The sequence below is a fragment of the Crotalus tigris genome, unplaced genomic scaffold (assembly GCF_016545835.1).
Source record: "Crotalus tigris isolate CLP2741 ecotype Arizona unplaced genomic scaffold, ASM1654583v1 scf7180000017735.2152567, whole genome shotgun sequence".
Lineage (NCBI taxonomy): Eukaryota > Metazoa > Chordata > Lepidosauria > Squamata > Viperidae > Crotalus > Crotalus tigris.
This window is the reverse complement of record NW_024096601.1, coordinates 1,805,503-1,822,761: the sequence shown is the minus strand read 5'-3', so window position 1 is coordinate 1,822,761 and position 17,259 is coordinate 1,805,503. Positions and strand designations below refer to the sequence as shown.

At 42.0% G+C, this 17,259-nt stretch overlaps 1 protein-coding gene across 4 annotated transcripts in view; it reads right to left on the bottom strand.

Annotated features, from left to right (window-relative positions):
• Window positions 1-17,259, bottom strand: part of MYO5A (myosin VA) — a 73,396-nt gene that overhangs the window by 20,696 nt on the left and 35,441 nt on the right. For 2 of the 4 annotated variants that reach the window (XM_039339593.1, XM_039339591.1), the window contains exons 20-30: window positions 13,663-13,819; window positions 11,811-12,050; window positions 11,310-11,558; window positions 10,030-10,123; window positions 8,395-8,543; window positions 7,147-7,260; window positions 6,257-6,400; window positions 4,995-5,048; window positions 4,039-4,266; window positions 2,795-2,803; window positions 1,901-2,001 (exon numbers count right to left, since the gene is read on the bottom strand). In XM_039339593.1, the coding sequence (XP_039195527.1) occupies window positions 1,901-2,001; window positions 2,795-2,803; window positions 4,039-4,266; window positions 4,995-5,048; window positions 6,257-6,400; window positions 7,147-7,260; window positions 8,395-8,543; window positions 10,030-10,123; window positions 11,310-11,558; window positions 11,811-12,050; window positions 13,663-13,819 (1,539 nt within the window). Of the gene's footprint in view, window positions 1-94; window positions 176-1,900; window positions 2,002-2,794; window positions 2,804-4,038; window positions 4,267-4,994; window positions 5,049-6,256; window positions 6,401-7,146; window positions 7,261-8,394; window positions 8,544-10,029; window positions 10,124-11,309; window positions 11,559-11,810; window positions 12,051-13,662; window positions 13,820-17,259 lie in introns of all 4 variants that reach the window. The other 2 variants (XM_039339594.1, XM_039339592.1) reach the window with 2 other exon arrangements.

Here is a 17,259-nt window from a genome sequence, read left to right as displayed (position 1 = left end):
GCCAAAAGCAGCTCCGCAGCTTGTTAGTGACTCAAGAAGGCAAGAAAGAAAGAAAAACAGCAAAAAAACACCCCATCCTGAGAAATCTTGTAACCTGTTGGCTTGTTTTAGCCCTTCATATACCAGCCACAGTTCGCCATCCTCGTTCAGCAAATGACAGTCTTGAGGAGATGATCTTCCAAGCAAAATGTGTTTTTTTTTTAAATGCAGAAACAAAACAAAAAAGAAGGGACACGTGATGGAAATGATGGGACATGCTAAGTAAAAGGACAATGCAAGCTAAGAGTGTAATTAGGGGACAAAAAGAACTATCTATTTTGGTCTCAGTGTATATAAGTCCAAGCTGTTTACTCAACCAATCTTGTACAAATTTATTGAGAATCAAACCCCAAGATCCTAATGCCTAAATTTAAACAAAAAATGCAACCTTCCTAACTTGTATTTGTGTAATCTTATCTAAATCTACTGGTTTCACTGGGACTTGCTCCAATGTAAATATAGAACTACGGTATCTATTACTTCTATTGCTATAGAAGTTATGCAGTTGTAAAAGGTATCCTGAAAGCAATCCAGATAATAAGATGTGTTCAGATAAGGCTGCTTTATTCCAGATTCATCAAATCCGAGCATATAACCCGATAAGGATTTTACACAGCACAAATAGTTGAAGAAGGGAAGAATCTTCTCAGATTTACTTATTTGCTGTGACAGGAAACCAATGTAATATTTCTGGGCTATGATGCCAATCAGAAAATATTTTCACTGCTGTTCTGTCTAAGGGCAGGTCTGATACTATAACCAAAGTTGGCAAGGCAGTGCCCTACCTTATCTACCAGCCTTCTTTTATCCCTGGAACAATTTGGTATTTTTTAAAAAAAAGCTTTCCCCCCCCCCTTTAATACAAGAATACTGAAAGATAAAAACCAAGGCATACAATTAAGCTATATTTTCATATGAGGGTAACACGCAATTTAGCAAATTTCAGAACCGTGTATCCAAACCACAAAATGCTTTTTAAACATCAAATGCAAGCTTATTTAAGGTTGATTTTCCTATGAAAGCTGAAGGCACTAAAAACCATCATGCTCTTTAGAAAGATTAAAACTCAAGGACCCAAAATGTGGATGTTTAAAAATCAAGATGTATGGAGTGAGAATGCTGGAGGTGGTGAAAAAAAGTTTTGAGTTCAAAATACCCTGTTTGGAGGTTGAAACCACTATCCCACATTCAAGATGGGCTGTTATGATCATTTTGGAAGTAGTTTAGGGCTCAGGGTATTATATCCTAAGTTACAAGCACTTCCAAATATGCTATTTCAAATGTAAATGAGGCTTTTCAAATTCAAAGCAATTCAAAGCAATCCCACAGGGCAGTGATGGCAAACCTTTTAGAGACTGAGTACCCCAAAACCGCCCCCTGCCCCTGCTCCGCCTCCCGTCCTACCTGCCCCACCCCTGCCCCGCCTGCCTGCAGGACCACGCACTGCCTCCATGGCCTGACGCAGATCACCCAGGTAGCCCTGCAGCGCCATGGCAGCCACGCCCTCCGCCCATACCCCGCAGCATCATCTGCATGCTATGGGGCGCAAGAGCGGAGTCTTGTCCCTGTTGCCTAGCTATATCCTTGGCTGCGCTGCTCCATGCAGGCCACGCCCGGAAGCGAGTCTCCTCCAGGGGGGCTGCTGGTGAGGAGGGGGCTGTAGGGGGAGGCAGGGCTGAGGCAACGGTGCGCGTGCCCACAGAGAGGGCTCCGAGTGCCGCCTTTGGCACATGTGCCATAGGATCACCACCACTGCCATAGGGTGCCTGGGTGGTGGTGGTGGGGGGAGACAGAAAGACAGAGGAAAAAATAGAGATTAATGTTGGGAAACAAAAAGGAGACAAGATTTTTATTCGTGTACCTGTTTGTCTCTTTCAGTCCAATATAAGCTTGAGCGATCTCCCCTTTGTCTTTCATCTTCTGAACGTCTTCCAGAAGAATTGTAGAATCCGTCATGGTGTTCTGGGAATAATCAATGGAAGAACAAATGAGGAAGAGTCAATAGTAAATGCTTAAATGCACGTTTGTCTCAGCAGCAAATAAAACTGTATAATATAATCATTATTTAGTTATCATGAATGTAGACATGTCTATGCTGCTCTTCCAGAGGAGTTGCTAAAACAATTTGCTCTAAGTGGGTTGGACTAACAGTAAGAGGTGGCTTGAGTCCAAATCTTAATTGAGTCGTGAACTTCCCTAGTTGATCTTTGGCCCAGTCATACTCTCTGTCTCAATTACATATCCCAAGGCTGTTTCAAAGCTGTGACAGATACAGCAACACAATAAAAAAGTTTCTGGTTGGAGGAGAAAAGATGGCAGAACTGGAGGTAGAGCGAAAAGGGGGAATCAGCCCAGAATCCCTACATAATCACAAGAAAACTAAGTCCACGCCACACACCCCCTTGAGTGCTGTTGACCCTTATCTTAGCAGGTATTGACCATTGCTAGGGAAGATTCCTGCATATAGACTTTAAACAATATATCAGTCAAAACTGAACCTTCACGTGTGGGCCTGATCTTTCTTATTTAGCTAAAGGGCTATAGGGGGACCATCTTTTTCTTTTGGACATTCTTACTTTAGGAAAGCTACTGCCAAAGTAACAAAATACCACAAGTATAATGTCCCGCAGATCAAAACATCCCTTGTTACTTTCACGGGCTCAATTCAATGGCTTGCTTGAATGCATTAACATGGACACATGGCAGCTTACGAGGGTTCCAGCATTAAAAATAAAATTATCCGCCACAACGTTACCTTATCATCCTGGTAATCCATGTGCAAGCAGGAAAATAAAGAGATGGACTAGTTATCTAACAGACATACTCAATAATTAAAGCTGATGGATGAATAACTGCAATGCATCAGCAATCGTTGTATTTGATATCCTAACACAGTGGTGGCGAACCTATGGCCCGGGTGCCAGAGGTGGCACTCAGAGCCCTCTCTGTGGGCACATGCGCCATCGCCCCAGTCCTAGGCCTTCAGCGGGGTTTTATAAAACCTTTTCGCTTTAGGCCTCCGCTGCCATGTGCAAAAAAAAAAAAGTTCAATCAGTCAATTTCAACTTCTTGCGGGAAAAAAAAAGATCTCGCAAAGTTGGGATTGATTGAACTTTTTAGTCCCACCCAGTCTGCTGTTATCACCGCAGCCATGCCCACCCAATGGGCCACACCCAGCCAGTGGGCCACGCCCAGCCAATGGGCCACGCCCACCCGGCACTCGACAATGCATAAGTGGATTTTGGATTGCAGTTTGGGCCCTCGGTCTCTAAAAGGTTTGCCATCACTGTCCTAACACGTTTCAAGGGAAACTGTATCTTGCAGGAAATTGCTAATCTCTAAAACAGGGGTCCAGTCTTGGCAACTTTTAAGACCTGTGGACTTCAACTCCCAGAATTCTCCAGCCAGCATGATTGGCTGGGGAATTCTGGGAGTTGAACTCCACAGATTTTAAAGTTGCCAAAGTTGGACATCCTTGCTCTCAAGCTTCAGCAAGGCCACTGGCAGATGACTGTGGCAATCAAATGTTAAGGAACTGAGCACGCTGCCCACTTCCCCTCCAACATCCCATAAATTAATACAACAGTGGGTGAAAACCAATGGTTACTCAATCATACTCAATGGGGAGAAGGCATAGCTTTCTGCAGGGGAAGAGATTACACACATATCCTGAGCCGCTAATGAGCTACAGAAGAAAATCCATGCTAGCATTTGGTTTGATCCTAGATCAGGGGTAGGCAGCCTTGGCTCTTTTTATGACTCGTGGACTTCAACTCCCAGAATTCCTGAGCCAGCCTGGCTCAGCTTGGAAACCTCTCCTTTTCCCCTCAGCATGGCTGGCTCAGGAATTCTGGGAGTTGAAGTCCATAGTCATAAAAGAACCAAGGTTGCCTACCCCTGTCCTAGATTGTACTTTGGAAGAAAAGAGGCAATGTAACCCGCTCTGGGGCTACCTAACATGAACATGGATGATACAACCAGATTGGTTTCTGAATCCACCTTGGGCTGCACTGCCTCCTTCTGGCTCATCAGCTGAGACCTCAGGATGAGAACTTCCTCCTTGCGGACCTCCAACTCTTCACTGACAGATGTCATCTGGTCCAAAAGGACCCTGTATGCTGGAGCACCAGGCATGGTGACATCTGGAGCACTCTTTTCTATCAGAGCCTTTCTCAACTCGTTCAATTCGTTCTTCAGTTTCTTATTCTCTGATTCGAGCTCTTGACGCTGCGGGCGATAAAAACAATTGTCCTCATTCACCATCCTAATAGAAATCAAGATCAAGAAGCCAATTTTAGTTACTAATGGGTTTGATAAAAAGATGCTCTGACTTTTATGTATATCACAAACAAAGGTCTACTTTAATCCAGGTGAAAACCCCTATGGTTTCCAGTTAATGTAATTCTGTGAATTGATGAACTGATGAAGTCAGAACAGACCTGTCTTTGTGTTTATATTGTCTGGATTTTTTTCCACACAGAAGGAATGGCAATCCGTTAAAATGCACAGGATGGAAACATTTAGACTAAGGTTTTTCAAACTTGGTGACTTCAACTTTGTCCACTGTGTGGACTTCAACTCCCAGAATTCTCCAGCCAGCCAGATTCCTGGGAGTTGAGCTCCACATATCTTAAAGTCGCCAGGCTTGAAAAATACTGGCTTAAAACATGCCAAGAGTGGAAAAGTTGACTAGAAATGTTGGTACTTCCAGGTATACTGATGTTTGCAAATTCCATGTACTTTTGTAAGTGTGCCTCAGTCTAATATTTAAAATAACCCAAGCACTACTGGCTCCCAGCTTCCATATCTACTGGTACCGTAGTATGGACATGAAGCATTAGGGTATTTTTTTTTAAAAGTTCAGTAAATACCATTTAAATCTGTTTTTCTAATTTAGCCTACTTTGGGGGTAATGCCTAGGATTCGGGGATCCCAAAAAGAATGCTTTTCACAACCTTAAGCGATTCGTATTCCAGCTCTACTCCTCTCATCTGAGGCCTTTCTTCCTCCTGGCAAAATTCAAAGCACAAACAAAAATATTGCATTTTTAGAAACAGAACATTCCAGACATTATCAAGAAGAAACGGATATTTCAGTGATGTCTCTGTGTTCATTTTTAGATCATCGGTCATGCTTATTTAATGTTTAAACTTTTAAAGGGTGAACAGAATTCTGTAGCTAATCCAAGAGAGAAAGGCGGATGATTTGCCAAAGCTTACAATGACCAAAAATGCTACTGGTAGCTCTGCTGACTGTATCAACATTAAGATAAAGAGTAAAATGTTCTTCAAATTTTGTAAGGTCATGAGACAAAATACCAGAGGGAAAAAAATAATATTCTATCCTGCTTCTAACAGCAACAGATCAAACCTACAAAAATTAAGGAGTGGACAACTACAAGAAAGCGCTAGTTGTGTTTTGTTAGTTCCTTAGTTTGCTTTCGAAATTTGGAGGACTCCTTGGCGCTCTCTGAGCTTGATGGTTTTCTTGCAGATATTTCATTACCCAACTAGGTAACATCATCAGTGCTAGAAGGGAGAGGAGGAGGAGAGCTGTGGGGTCCTTGGTGCTCTCTGAGCTTGATGGCTTTCTTGCAGACATTTCATTACCCAGCTAGATAACATCATCTGTGCTAGAAGGGTGTGGGGTTTATGGGCCCTTCTAGCACTGATGATGTTACCTTGTTTGGGTCATGAAATGTCTGCAAGAAAACAACCAGGCTCAGAGAACACCCCTCATTTTAACCATGAGCTACAAATATTCAGTCAGTCTTAGAAGAGATCAACCTTGACTGCTCTTTAGAAGGCCAGATCCTGAAGTTAAAACTCAAGTACTTTGGCCACCTAATGAGAAGGAAGGACTCACTGGAGAAGACCCTGATGCTGGGAAAGATTGAGGGCAAGAGAAGAAGGGGACAACAGAGAATGAGGTGGCTGGACGGAGTCCCTGAAACAGCAGGCGTGAGCTTAAATGGACTCCAGAAGATGGTAGAGGACAGGAAGGCCTAGAGGAACGTTGTCCATGGGGTCACGATGGGTCAGACACGACTTCGCAACTAACAACAGCAACAACAAATATTCTCCTTTATTTCGGAATTTTCCCCGGGAGGGACTCATGGACCCACCTTCCACCTGCTGAATGGAATACCATCACTGGCATGGTATCCCAACTATCACCATCACCTGGACCAGAAGATGCCTGGTCTTTTCCATCTTACCTTGGCCTTGGCCCGGAGAACTTGGTCCTCCTTCTTCTCTAGCTCATCCTGCAGGGACTGCTTTTCTAGCTCCAGCTCCTTCACTCGTTTTTGTAGCTTGAGGAAGAGAGACATGTCCAAAGGTGCCTTTTTCTCACTCGGTTCCTGATTTACAGGGCAAAAGGGGGAAGGGGGAAGATCAGACCGTTCCCAAGCTACTGAAGGAGAGGCAGACCTACATGCGGTTTGTTATCGGGAAGAAAAAGACGAAAGCATATGGAAATAAGGAAAACAGGGTCCACAATGGAGAGAATCTATAGTGGCAGCAACATTGGAGCAGCAGTTGGAAAATCTCTATAAAGAACAAACCCCAAGTTGGTTTTAAATGAATATGTCAACGTGTGAAACTTAGCAAGCATAAATGAAAAAATCGTGACGGGGAATATGTACATTTTACTTGTTTAAAAGTGCTGCCTCTTGATGTTATTTTTTTTTTTCAAATTGTTACTGTAGAAAAAATTCAAAAGGCCAGTCGGATAAACAAAGCAAATTTTAAAAGTATCGATCCTAATGCTTTAAAAAATGAAACCTAGTACACAATTTAAGGTCCACAATCAACCTTCGGTTGACTATGGCTTTCTGCCTTGTGTTTACGGAAAGAAAAAAAACAGGTTGACAGTTAAGACTCGAGATACAAAATATGAGCACACTAGGTTTTTCTTCATTTTATAATATTGAGATGTTTTAAATCATGGTTTGAAAATCTGGCTCGGCCATCAAGTACTTAGTATACCAGAACATTTCTGGGATATTCAAAAATGATCTCCAGAATTGATTTGTTACGTGATGACAAGATCTGTATCCCGAGCCAGGAAAACTAACAAACAAATAACAAAATTTCCCGACCTTACCTCAGTTCCCATTGGTTCCCATTCAGCCTCAGCTATCTCAGAGGTGTAAGTATATTCTGATTCATTGCTACTATGGGTGGAATCCGTTCTCTTGTGCCCTGGCTTGGAAACAGTCTGGAAAGAGAATGAGCACCAGCATTAACTTTGCTGCTTCCATGGGTTAAATGTTTCCTGTACTGTCATTGCTTCATCTTTTGAAGGGGAGGGAATTTAGAAAACTTATAGAGAAAAACGAAAAGTCTTTGATGAATAAAGATAGGCAAAGGAGCAGCAAGAAGGAAGATGATTCAGGATGCCCTCTCTATTCACTATATTCACAATCGGATGGATGGATGGATGGATGGATGGATGGACTGATAAAAGGATGCCCTCCCCATTCACTATGGTTATAATCTGAGTAGATAGATAGATAGATAGATAGATAGATAGATAGATAGATAGATAGATAGATAGATAGATAGATAGATAGATAGATAGATAGATAGATAGATAGATAGATAGGATGATGGATGGATGGATGGATGGATGGATAGGTAGGTGGGTAGGTAGGTAGGTAGGTAGGTAGGTAGGTAGGTAGGTAGGTAGGTAGATAGATAGACAGATAAAATAGATGGACGGACGGATGGACGGACAGATAGAGAAAATAGATGATAGATGAATGGATGGATAGATAGATAGAGATAGATACCGATAGATAGATAGATAGATAGATAGATAGATAGATAGATAGATAGATAGATAGATAGATAGATAGATAGATAGATAAGATGATGGATGGATGGATGGATGGATGGATGGATGGATGGATGGATAGGTAGGTGGATGAGTAGGTGGGTAGGTAGGTAGGTAGGTAGGTAGGTAGGTAGGTAGGTAAGTAGATGATGGGTAGGTAGGTGGGTAGGTGGGTAGATAGATAGATAGATAGATAGATAGATAGATAGATAGATAGATAGATAGATGATAGATAGACAGATAGATAGATAAGACAGACAGACAAACAGACAGATAAAATGGATGGATGGACGGACGGACAGACAAACTATAGATAGAGAAAATAGATGATGGATGGATGGATGGATGGATGGATGGATGGATAGATAGATAGATAGATAGATAGATAGATAGATAGATAGATAGATAGATAGAAGTTGCCCATCTTACCTCAAGGTAATAGTGCACATTCTCTGGAGCTATTGGAAAGCAACTCTCCCCACCGCCAAGACTGAATTTGGCCTCAGGTCAACTCACCTCCATCAGCTTCATCTCATCCTTGAGGTCATCGTATCGCTCCTCTAACCGGCTGAATTCTTGGAGCAGGTTCTGGTATCTCTGCCTTTCATTGTTCAGATCTAGGTCCAGTTGTTTCGTCTCCTCAAAGTACTTTTTCTCCATGACCTCTGCAAAGAAAAAGAAGAAGGGAATCAAGACTTACTAAAATGATAGATTAAAAGTGAGGTCTTAATATTCCTTTTGTAATGTTCGGTGTGTAAGTACCACCTCAGCTCCTTTTTTTCCTGGAAAAAGAAAAAAGAAAAAACAGAACTCTTCAGACTGACTAGTGTCTAACGTAACTACTTAACAACTGTGACAAGAAAGGCCGTAAAATGGGGCAAAATTCACTCTTAGCCACAGAAATTGTGGGCTCAACTGCAGTAGTAAGTCAAGGACTTATGTGGACTTAGAGGAGAACTATGGAAATAAGAGGAGCTGTCAATGAGAGAGAGGAAAAGGGTAGAATTGTCTCACGGTGGGCACATTTACAAATGCAAGCTAGATATGATAAAGATGTTAAACTGTATGGATTTTATAAGGAACAAACACACTGTGTTTGATAAGACATTGTTAACTTCTGATGAGAAACTAATTAAGAAAACGTATAATTTTCTTATTATACATTTTCTTAATTAGTTTCTCATCAGAAGTTAACAATGTCTTATCAAACACAGTATGTTTGTTCCTTATACAATCCATACAAACAAACTTTTGGATACAATATAGAATTAGAAAGATGGCAAAAATTATGGGAAAGAAATTACAAACGGACAATGTCAACTTCCTACAAAGAAAAATTATATAAAATGTTTTATAGATGGCACTTGCCACCAGCAAGACTAGCAGAAATGTTTAAAAACATGTCAGATAGATGTTGGAAATGTAAACATAAGTCAGGCACTTATTATCATGTTTGGTGGACATGTGACAAAGTAAAGAGTTATTGGAAAAAGATATATGCTTGGCTAGAAAAGATGTTGGGAGAACATGTAGATTTTAAACCTAAACTTTTTTTTATTAGGTATAATGCCAGAAAAGACTGATATATTTGATTTTACATGTTACAGCAACGGCAAGAATTATGTTTGCGCAATATTGGAAAAATGAAGGAATATCATCAGATGAAGAAATAATTTAAAAAATACTAGAATGCGCAGAGATGGATAGACTGACTATGAGACTGAAAAAAAAAAAGAAGAAACGGAATATTATCAATTTGGGACTTATTTTATCGATGGCTAGAGGAAAGAATAAAGGATTGGGAATTAAATATGTATTAGTGAATGTAAACTCAGACAGCATGTTTGTTGAAAAATTATTACTGAATGTAGGGGGGGAGAAAACAATAAAAACTTTTACATAAAAAAAGAAAAGGCTACCATTGCCTATGTTGGCTACGGTTCAATTTGCCACTAACTTTGGCCCCACGATGCAATTCTCAAGATTAAAAAAAAGGATTCTCCTTCATTTTACAGGTAGCCCAGTTCACTCACTTGCTGTCTCTTTACAAGTGAGAAATAGGATTCTTTCTGGCCCAGTGTCCCTCATTCCTACTGGACACAGAAACTGGTTTTTAAAAACCCAGCCAGTAAATTCCAGAGCCGAGCTTACCTGTAATTTCTTTGGCCTGGTTTTGGATGTGACTATTCAGGTCATCTTTTTCCTTTTTAAGAAGTGTGTTTTGCTCTTTTAGTTCAAGCACCAACTTTAAAAAAAAAGAAGAAGAAGAAAGTTGGAAGAGAAAGATTTGTAGACTTCTGACAATAAATGATTCTGGTAAGATTAGCTGCTAAGTTTATAATGAGGCTGCTGGTATCATTATCAAAGTCTTGTCTATACATAATATCTCACTTGGTCTAGGACAGGCGTAGGCAACCTTGGCTCTTTTATGACTCGTGGACTTCAACTCCCAGAATTCCTAAGCCAGCATGGCTCAGTATGGAAACCTCTCCCTTTCCCCTCAGCATGGCTGGCTCAGGAATTCTGGGAGTTGAAGTCCACGAGTCATAAAAGAGCCAAGGTGGCCTACCCCTGGTCTAGGACAAGGGTCCCCAACCTGTGGGCCACAGTCCACCACTGGGCTGTGGCCTCTTGGCCACAAGCAGCGTGAATGGCTGGCCAGTGTGCGCACATGTGTATACGCACTCCCCCCACTCACGCTAGCACTGCCCTAAGCATCGCAAAAGCGATAGCCCCACCCTGAGTATCGCACGGGTGCTAGACCTGCCCCAAGCATTGCACGTGCACTCGTGCCATTTGCATCGGGCGCACACACATGGCCCCATGCCTCCCCCTTCCTTTCCCTCTGGGCCGCCAACCTAAAAAGGTTGGGGACCTCTGGTCGAGGACACGGATTCTCGACCTTTTTTTCTCTACGGACACCCTTTAAATATCTTTTGTGGTTGCGGACCTCCAAGACTTAACTCAAGATTTAAATCATAACCTTCCTTCAAGGCTTCACGGACTCCCTGCGACGGCATCGTGTCCCCCCCCCCAGGGGTCTGTGGACCACAGGTTGAGAACCACTGATCTAGGACATTATAAGGTAGATTAGACTTGCTCGGGCTGGGGGTCCCCAGTAAAATGAACCCCAGCCAGCATTCTGAAGGCATCTCTTGAAAAAAAAAATGATTTGCAATATATGGGTCTCTTAAGTTTTGATGAAAAGGAAAGATGGGATAAAACTGGGTTTGTTTTTTTAAAGTGCAACGTGGATGAAGCTGCTCTACTCAAGCTACATGCTAAAATCAACTTGGCAGAGACCGGAGCAGAAGTGTAGAGAATGGGACTAATGGGAGTGGAGAATGGGACAAACACACACAAACGCACCACATTGCTCTTTGTCTGCAATACTTTAAGAAGTGGTGTCCTTTGGAACCAAACGCTTTTACCTGGTCCATTTCTTGTTTATAGAGACCCGCCTTTTCTTCGATGGCTTTCTTTTCGGTCTGGATCTGGCTCAGCTCCTTCCTCAGCCTGCTGATCTCCTCTTGAAGACTCATGAGGCGGTTGGTGGCGTTCTTGGCCTCTTCCTCACTCATCCGAAGCCTTTCGATGTCATTCCGCAGCTTCTCCGTCTCGGAAGCATAGGCCGCCTCTAAGATGGTTAGCTTCTCAACCAGGGATTTGGAATCTCGTGTCTGAACAAAACCCAAAAGGATGCAGATCAATCTTTAGAGTACGACAGGTGACAGGCTAAATATTTATGGATCATCTTGCTTCCTCCTATTGGGAGATGCGCACCATCCCGTCCTTATTTTTTCAGGTTAGAAATATAGAAACACAGAAACCCGATGGCAGAAAAAGACCTAGTGTGTGTGTGTGTGTGTGTGTGTGTGTGTGTGTGTGTGTGTGTGTAGGAAGAGAACACTAGGCTATTAGGTTCATTTTACCTGGTCATCGATTTTACGCTGGAGCTGCATAATCTTGTTCTCCATGCCAACGTTGAGTTTCTTGTAGTGTTCGACCGAGCGAGCTTCTATCTTCAGCTTCTTCAGCTCCCTTTTGGCCATCATGCGCCGGTAGCAGCATTGCAGGTAGACAATTGCCTTCAAAGTCCTGTGGTAGTGCAAGCGAGCCAGCCAGCCACGCACATGTTTTTGGATAATGGTGGCTTTGTGCTCCCAAAGCATCTGCGCATTGAAAAGACAGGTTGAGCATCTTTTCCTTGCCTTTAGGATCTGAAAATCTGCTACAAGGGACAATTAACCGACAGCACAAGGAAAGTGAGTTGTGGCTGAGCGGACACTTATTAAAAGACAACAACAATAACCACCTTAAAACTGAGAAGGAAAAATATTTCCTCCCAATTTATAGGAGTGGGCATGCTTTCCCACCCAAGGCTGAAACTATACAATTATTCACGCCGTAAGTCACAGACTAAACATTCATATTTTATAAATAACTGAAATAAATATTGCTTTTTTCCCCCAATACCAATAGACTCGGTTGATAAATTAAATCAGTTTGCTATTTGTAGTTTGTTCCTACATGATACAAAACTAATACTCAGAATCAATACAAAGAATTAAAACTCTCAAAATGAATGTAGCTATTAGGTAAGATTCAAGATCCTTCATTCTTCCTATCACCACAAGATTATGCTGGGACATTTGCTGATTTGCCAGCCAAAAATTCCACTTCTGATTCTCATTCAGGGGATCAGAAAAACAATTTAGACAAGGCTGCTTTCTAATACTACATTAACCAGCCGTTCTCTATTTTCACGTTTACAGCCCCGTCATCTGAATATTACTTCTTACACTTGAGTTACAGCAGGATACACAACAATCTATTTCCAACTATTATTATGTCATTGCTCTGTTCAAATGCTCTAGAAATACCTTGATTCAACAGCTACTGCAGGTCCTCAGGCTGACACAAATATTCCCAGTACATCCAAAGAATATTCAAGTATCAGACATTTTCCTAAGCGCATTCGAATGTTTACAAAACAGCATCTCTAGAGTTGGAACAGTGGCGATCCCTGTAAAACTGTGAGCCTCCCAAAGGAATCTCATTTAGGAATCTCCTCCGAACAGGTGAGCAGATGATTCAACTCTTCTTACAGGCCAGTAATTATTTTCCATACCAGTTTTTATAATCACAAGACAGCTGTTGCAAAAGCTTCCACAGGCAAAGAACACGTTATGCAGAATGAAATCATCTTTAATTACCGGAACACCACGGATGTGTCAGAAGACATTGTCCATCAACCCAACTGAGCCATCTTTGGGATTCTTGCAAAGCCACCAAGGTTCAAAAACTAAAGGAGCATCTGTCTTTAAAGGCTTCTACAATCTTAACAGAATGCAGTGATTTTTTTTCCTTAAAGAATAATGTTCAACTACAAAACAGGGGAGTTGGTTTAAATAAGGAGGTATAAGAGTGTGGTCCAAACCCACTAAATATAAATATTCTGGATGTTGATACGTTGGCATTTTAGCTATGTTTTTGTCAGCAGCTAACCCCACTGCTGAACACATTGGAAAAGGATTAAAGAGAATATCAAGTAGAGGTTATACGATTTTCACATTATGTATTATGGGAAACACAACTGGCAAAGTTTTGCACCACTAATCTTCTTTTCCACTGGTGTGCAAGAGTGCTGATCTCTATCTTGAGAAATGGGCGCACAGAAATAACATTAAAACACGTATCTATTCTGCAGCATCCTGGAAAAAAAGTATTGTTGGACCATAACTTTAGGAAGGGATTCAAAATCACAGCCAGGGTCTTCCTTACCTTGTGATACTTCTTCCTGGCAAGGTAGCCTCGCAGGTACGACTGGAGAGTAACGGTGGTAGCTCGGATGCGTCGATACCGTTTGCGGGTAGCATACATGCGCTGGCATTTCTGGATAATGATGGCAGCTTTGGTTCTTCGTAAGAACATTGCAAGGCTGGCCAAGAAAATGGGAGAGAGAAAAGAAAGAATGGAAATTAATTAATAACAACAACAATTATAATTATAATTATAATAAAGTTGGAAGGGACCTTGGAGGTCATCTAGTCCAACCTCCTACTCAGGCAGGAAACTCTATACCATTTCAGACAAATGGCTATCCAGTCTCTTCTTTAAAACTTCCAGTGTTGGAGCATTCACTGCTTCTGGAGGCAGGTTGTTCCACTGATTAATTGTTCTAACTGTCAGGAAGTTTCTCCTTAGTTCCAGGTTGTTTCTCTCCTTGATTAGTTTCCACCCGTTGCTTCTTGTCCTGCCTTCAGGCACTTTGGAGAAGAGCTTGACTCCCTCTTCTTTGTGGCAGCCCCTCAAATATTGGAAGACTGCTATCATGTCCCCCCTCCTGGTCCAACCCCCTACTCAAGCAGAGACCTTATACTGCTGCAGACAAATGACTGTCCAGTCTCTTCTTAAAAACTTCCAGTGTTGGAACACCCACAACGTTTGGAGGCAAATCGTTCCACTCATTAATTGTTTTAACTATCAAGAAATTTCTCTTTATTTCTAGGTTGCTTCTCTCCTTGATCAGTTTTCATCCGTTGCTTCTTGTCCTGCCTTCAGGTGCTTTGGAGAATAGGCTGACCTCCTCTTCTTTGTGGAAGCCCCTCAAACGTTGGAACACTGCTATCATGTCACCTCAGTCCTTCTTTTCTCTAGATTAGACATTCCCAAAGTGCTCCTGTTCAGAAATGGTCAAGGATCTCTGTCTAAAGAAACACAGATGTGCAGCTTCTGTTTCTTAACTATTATGCTACAGTTCATGCTGCGATCTACATGGAAAACTGCAAACCTTCCAAGTAGGGCAGAATTGACTCCCTCAAACACATGCACTGCGTATACATGCATCAATACTTATGTGCTTCTTTTTTTCCATGCAGCAGACTTTTAATTGCCTCCAAAAAGGATAGGCTTTATTTTACATAAAATTAAATGACCTCCCAGAACTAACTTCATATCTTTCATTATAGTGATCTGAAATGGGTCAAACCTGATTTGACTCCTCAAGCTTACTTAGATAAGCAAGCATCTTAGAAAGAAGCAGCGAAAATAATAGTAGTAATAGTAATAGTAGTAAAGTTGGAAGGGACCTTGGAGGTCATCTAGTCCAACCCCCTGCTCGGGCAGGAAACCCTACACCATTTCGGACAAGTGGCTGTCCAGTCTCTTCTTAAAAACTTCCAGTGTTGGAGCATTTACTGCTTCTGGAGGCAGGCTGTTCCACTGATTAATTGTTCTCACTGTCAGGAAGTTTCTCCTTAGTTCTATATTTCTTCCCTCCATTGCGCTTGGAGGATGCCCTGCTCCTGAGCTATAGTCTGACTGCAATAGATACTAAACGAGGTGGTTCTTGCTGCAGGTGCCAAAATGATTAAAGTCTCGGCAAAGCACCAAGTCGTGCAGGATGTTATTCTTACTCAAATTCTGCACGATTTCAGCTTTAAAAAAAAAAAACTAAAGTAACAAGAATAATGCTGCGGGGTACAGAAGCCATCAAAAGAGTCTCCAACCTGTTATCTGTAGGTACTGCGTTACTACTCTGTCTTATGTGGTAGTTTTCAAAACCTTTTGATGATGATGTATAGCCTGAATAAATGGAATGGAATGTGTGGAAGATCTTGGGAAAGGAAGAGAAGAGATGCTATTTAAGAAACAGCCAGGTGAGAAAAGGAAGCGCTCCCAACGGCTTAATTGAGAAAGGAATTGAGGATGGACCTGCTCAAATGGATTAGATCAGTGGTTCTCAACCTGTGGGTCGGGACCCCATTTGGGGTCGAACGACCATTTCACGGGGGTCGCCAAACAACGCAGTCCGCCATTTTTTCCCCCCTTTTCCTTAGCTGTGCTACTCCCTTTTATTCTATTGGCTTTTGAAAGCCAATAGAATAGACTCTCTTGAATAGAGCCTAATTCTATTGGCTTTCAAAAGCCAATAGGAATTGTCCAGGCTGTCTCTGCCCTGCTGAGCCCGCCAAAAGTCCCATTCTGCAAACGGTGCTGCACCAGTTGAGTAGTCCTCGACTTACGACCGGTTGAGTAGTCCTCGACTTACGACCGGTTGGGGGGTCGCGGCATTAAAAAGGTTGAGAACCACTGGATTAGATGGTTAAAAATGGCAGATGGGAAGTTTGCAAGCCCAGAAGTCCATGATTCTCTTAGTGTAGCCTTACAATAAATTAGCTCAACTAGTTGTGTATTCCTGTCTACTTTACATGGGAGAACTGACAATAAAGGGAAGATAAGGATCTATCATTCTTAGGCTACTGTCCCCCTGAGTTTATTTTGTGTAAAGCCTCAGGATATTATGTTAGATAAAATCTAGCTAATCACATGTTATTTTTGGGAATGTTAACGATGCTATTCCGATGACAGTTCTACTAGAGGTGGCCAACAGCTCATCTAATTGGGCATCAATCAGAGTGGCCAACAAAATGCATTCAAGAAATGTCTCTGCTCCCCAGAGTTAGGATTTAGTCTTCACAGCCCTTGAACAGAGACAGTGCATATGACTAGCTGCTACTAATATTCAGTTTTTATAATTTGTGTTTTTCGGCCTAGCCCAAGCTGTAACTCATTTTCATGCCCCTAATCAAACTAAAAACAGCTCATCTACCCCATATTGTGCTCCACCAGACATTCTACAACTTCTTGCTTTCTAATCAGAAGCAGGCAGCAAAACAGAGCCCATGTGCTTATGAATATCCAATTGCATGGTGTGCTGCAGCTGCCAAAAAAGCCAACACAATGCTGGACTGCATTAACAGAGGGATAGAATCAAGATCACGTGAAGTGTTAATACCACTTTACAAGGCCTTGGTAAGGCCACACTTGGAATACTGCATCCAGTTTTGGTCATCACGATGTAAAAAAGATGTTGAGACTCTAGAAAGAGCACAGATAAGAGTAACAAAGATGATTAGGGGACTGGAGGCTGAAACATATGAGGAACAGTTGCTGGAATTGGGTTTGTCTAGTTTAATGAAGAGAAAGATGACGGGTGACAGGATGGCAGTGTTCCAATATCTCAGGGGCTGCCCCAAAGAAGAGGGAGTCCAGTTATTCTCCAAGGTGCCTGAAGACAGGACAAGAAGCAATGGATGGAAACTAATCAAGGAGAGAAGCAAGCTAGAACTAAGGAGAAACTTCCTGACAGTCAGAACAATTAACTAGTGGAACAACCTGCCTCCAGAACGGTGAATGCTCCAACACTGGAGGTTTTTAAGAAGAGACTGGACAGCCATTTGTCTGAAATGGTATAGGGTTTCCTGCCTGAGCAGGGGGTTGGACTAGACGACCTCCAAGGTCCCTTCCAACTATATTATTATTATTACCTTTCAATATGTAGCCTATAAGGATCTTATTTTAAGGAAAACTGAACAG